The 3,791-nt window shown below is 58.5% G+C and overlaps 1 protein-coding gene across 1 annotated transcript; it reads left to right on the forward strand.

Annotated features, from left to right (window-relative positions):
- The first annotated feature begins 276 nt into the window (after positions 1 to 276).
- On the forward strand, positions 277 to 2,990 carry MEX3B (mex-3 RNA binding family member B). The gene is made up of 2 exons (XM_074233989.1): positions 277 to 607; positions 1,456 to 2,990. The coding sequence occupies exons 1-2, from the start codon at positions 292 to 294 to the stop codon at positions 2,907 to 2,909; spliced, it is 1,770 nt and encodes a 589-aa protein (XP_074090090.1). The 5' UTR covers positions 277 to 291; the 3' UTR covers positions 2,910 to 2,990.
- The last annotated feature ends 801 nt before the right edge of the window (positions 2,991 to 3,791 follow it).

Below are 3,791 nucleotides of genomic sequence, written 5' to 3' on the forward strand. Positions count from 1 at the left end.
CATTTGGGGTGGGGAACCAGGTGGGGGGACTCTGCAAGCATTTTATAAACCGGATTGCACTGAAAGAATAGATAATAAAGGCAAAAAAACGGCAGCTGAGCCATCTCCAAGCAGCCGCCCTCCCTCCTCTCTCCTCCTGGCCATCTGCCTTGGGTCTTTCTTTGTGTCTGATCTTTTACTACTGAACCGAGTGCAGGAGGAGGAGGAGGAGGAGGAGGAGGAGGAGGAGGAGGAGGAGGAGGAGGAGGAGGAGGAGGAGGAGAAGGAGGGTGCAGCACACACAGGGGAACTATGCCCAGTTCGCTCTTTGCAGACCTGGAGAGGAACGGGAGCGGCGGCGGCGGCGGCGGCGGCGGCGGCGGTGGCGGTGGTGGCGGCGGCGGCGGAGGAGGAGGAGGAGGCGGCGGCGGCGGCGGCGGAGGTGGAGAAACCCTGGATGACCAGAGAGCCTTGCAGATCGCGCTGGATCAGCTCTCGCTCCTGGGGCTGGACAATGACGAGACCGGCTCCCTGTACGACAATGAGCCCCGGAAGAAGAGCGTGAACATGACTGAGTGCGTGCCGGTCCCCAGCTCGGAGCACGTCGCGGAGATAGTGGGAAGGCAAGGTGGGTATTCGGAGGAAGTTGGGTGGGAGAAAGAGGCAGAGAGAGTGGGAAGGATATAAGGGGGGGGGCTCTCCCCGCTGGGTAGCCCTGGGTGATGTGAGTGTGTATGAGTGTGTGATATGCGACACCCAAAGCCGAAGTGAAGCAGCGATGCTATTACGGGCAGTCAGTCCCTCCAGACAAAGAAAGTGCAGATGTGGGTTTTCCTGGAGCTTTGCTGCACCGATGCCAAGATGCACTTTCACCTACTAAAATCACAGCCCATCTCACCCACCCCCCCCCTCCGCCCCGGGAAATTTAATTTAATGGGAAATGCATTCGGGGGGGAAATGCGGTCCCTCCTTTTCAGAATGTGGGGGGAGGGGGAGGATCGGGGAGAGGAGGAGAAGTCAGGATTTCTAGAAACCGAAATGGAGCAGAGAAGGGGAACAATGGGCTCGGGAGTCCAGACCATCTGCATTGGGAGGGAGTGTTCTTCTTGCAGCCACTCTCCTCTTCCCCTCCAACTGATGTGCTCTGAAGGAATGTGCTGGGCACCAAGCGGTGATCAGCACCCCCCCCCCCCCAGCTGACTCGTATTCAATTTTGCTCTTGAACCCCCGGCAACGGCCGTCTTTTCCGGGAGGGTGCTGGGAATCGGATGGGGCTTCTCCTCGAGCTCCAAGCAAATCCGCCCTCCATGAAGTGCCTCCCCGCTCCAATGTGTGTGCATGAGGGAGGAGACGCCGAGCGGCCCCCCGCCCCGGGGGGCGGGTGGTCTGCGGCCGCTGACCCCCCAGCTCCGCGGTCGAGCCCGGATAATCGGTGTGTTTCTCTCTCTCTCTCTGTCCCCGCATCCCGGCTCCCAGGTTGTAAGATCAAAGCGCTCCGGGCAAAGACCAACACTTACATCAAGACCCCGGTCCGCGGGGAGGAGCCTGTCTTTGTTGTGACTGGCAGGAAGGAGGACGTCGCCATGGCCCGCAGGGAGATCATCTCGGCGGCCGAGCACTTCTCCATGATCCGCGCCTCGCGGAACAAGAACACGGCCCTCAACGGCGCGGTGCCCGGGCCGCCCAACCTGCCGGGCCAGACCACCATCCAGGTGCGGGTGCCCTACCGCGTGGTGGGGCTGGTGGTGGGGCCCAAGGGGGCCACCATCAAGCGGATCCAGCAGCAGACGCACACCTACATCGTCACGCCCAGCCGGGACAAGGAGCCCGTGTTCGAGGTGACCGGCATGCCCGAGAACGTGGACCGGGCTCGGGAGGAGATCGAGGCGCATATCGCCCTGCGCACCGGGGGCATCATCGAGCTCACCGACGAGAACGACTTCCACGCCAACGGCACGGACGTGGGGTTCGAGTTGCACCACGGGGGCGGCGGCCCGGGCCCCGGCAGCCTCTGGAGCAAGCCCACGGCCGGCGTCGCACCCACGCCGGGGCGCAAGCCCTTCTCCAGCTACCGCAACGACAGCTCCAGCTCGCTGGGCAGCGCCTCCACGGACTCCTACTTCGGCGGCGGCACGGGCGGGAGCGCCGCGGCCACGCCGCGCTTGGCGGACTACAGCCCGCCCAGCCCCGCGCTCGGCTTCGCCCACAATGGCAACAACAACAACAACGGCCACGGCCACGGCTATGCCTACGCGGGGGGCGAGGCGGCGCCCTCCCCGGACTGCTGCGCCGAGCTGCCGGCCTTCGACCCGGCGCCCGCCCCGCCACCGGGGGCCCCGCCGCTCTGGCCCCACTTCGAGCGTTCCCCGGGCGGCGGCGGCGGCCCCGCGGGTCCGGCCTCCTCCTCCTGCTCCTCGTCCGCCTCCTCGTCCTCCTCCGTGGTCTTCTCCGGGGGCGGGGGCGGCGGCGGCGGCGGCGGCGGCTCCCCCAATGCCAGCCTGGGGTTGCTGGTGCACCGGCGGCTGCCCCCCGGCGGCGGCTGCCCCCGCCTCTCCCCGCCTCTGCACGGCGGTGGCGGCGTCGGGGCCGAGCACCACCTGGCGCGCCGCGTGCGCAGCGACCCCGGGGGCGGGGGGCTAGCCTACCCGGCCTATGCCAACGGGCTGGGTGCCCAGCCGGCCTCGGACTCGTCCGCCTCGTCCTCCTCCTCCAGCTCCTCGTCCAGCTCCTCCTGCTCCTCCTCGGGGCTGCGGCGAAAGGGCAGCCGCGACTGCTCTGTCTGCTTCGAGAGCGAGGTCATCGCCGCCCTGGTGCCCTGTGGCCACAACCTCTTCTGCATGGAGTGTGCCAACCGCATCTGCGAGCGGAGCCAGCCCGAGTGCCCGGTCTGCCACGCCGCCGTCACCCAGGCCATCCGCATCTTCTCCTAAAGGCCGCTCCCCCTCGCCCCCACCCGCCGCACTCCCGAGACCCCAGATGAGCTTTCAAAGCTGTAGTATCTGCACACTTGTTTTTTTAATTTAAAAAAAAAATTAAGGGACTTGCCAGGATATTCTGCATCAAGCCTGGGGAAATCTCTCTACCACCTAAAATGCATGCTATAAAAATAATAGGAGCAAGGACATTCTATTAGTAATCCTTTTTTTTTTACACTGTTAAAAAATAGGAAGCCTCCAAAAGAATATCCCCCCAAAGTTTTTTTTTTCTTTCTCTAAAGTAGGAAAAAAATGAATAATAATTATAATAATAATGATGATAACGCCTATATCATGTGTGGACTTTTAGTAAGTGTGTCCCCTCTTGCTGGTGAGTCCCCAGAAACACAGTGGATACTTTTGGAATGTTCTTGAAAGGGCAAGGAATGCCTGTGAAACCATGATACTGCAGCTTTATTAAACTTAAAAGAAACTGTAACATATCTCTTATATATATTAAAAAAACGTTTAAAGGTTTTAAAAGAGAAATTGCATTAATACAGATTGAAGTATTTTATTCTTTTTTGACTTGAAAAATTATATTTCATATTGCAAAGATGTTTACAAGTATTTTAATTTAAGTTCAGTGAACTTTTTTGTAGCTGGGTTAAATCTTTTTATTTTAGTATGGCCTTATGGCAAAGAACACTGTATTATTTTAATATCACACAATTGTGACAGAATTACAGACCATAAAATGTGTAATGCTTTGAACAGTATTCTGTTGGGATGGAGATTTTATAGGTTCAGAAAAATCTTTTAAATCTACTTCACCCAGCATATTTTCTATTCAGTGATATAAGACATATTTTATTCTATATTATTACAAAAAATGGA

The sequence above is a fragment of the Macrotis lagotis genome, chromosome 4 (genome assembly GCF_037893015.1).
Source record: "Macrotis lagotis isolate mMagLag1 chromosome 4, bilby.v1.9.chrom.fasta, whole genome shotgun sequence".
Classification (NCBI taxonomy): Eukaryota; Metazoa; Chordata; class Mammalia; order Peramelemorphia; family Peramelidae; genus Macrotis; species Macrotis lagotis.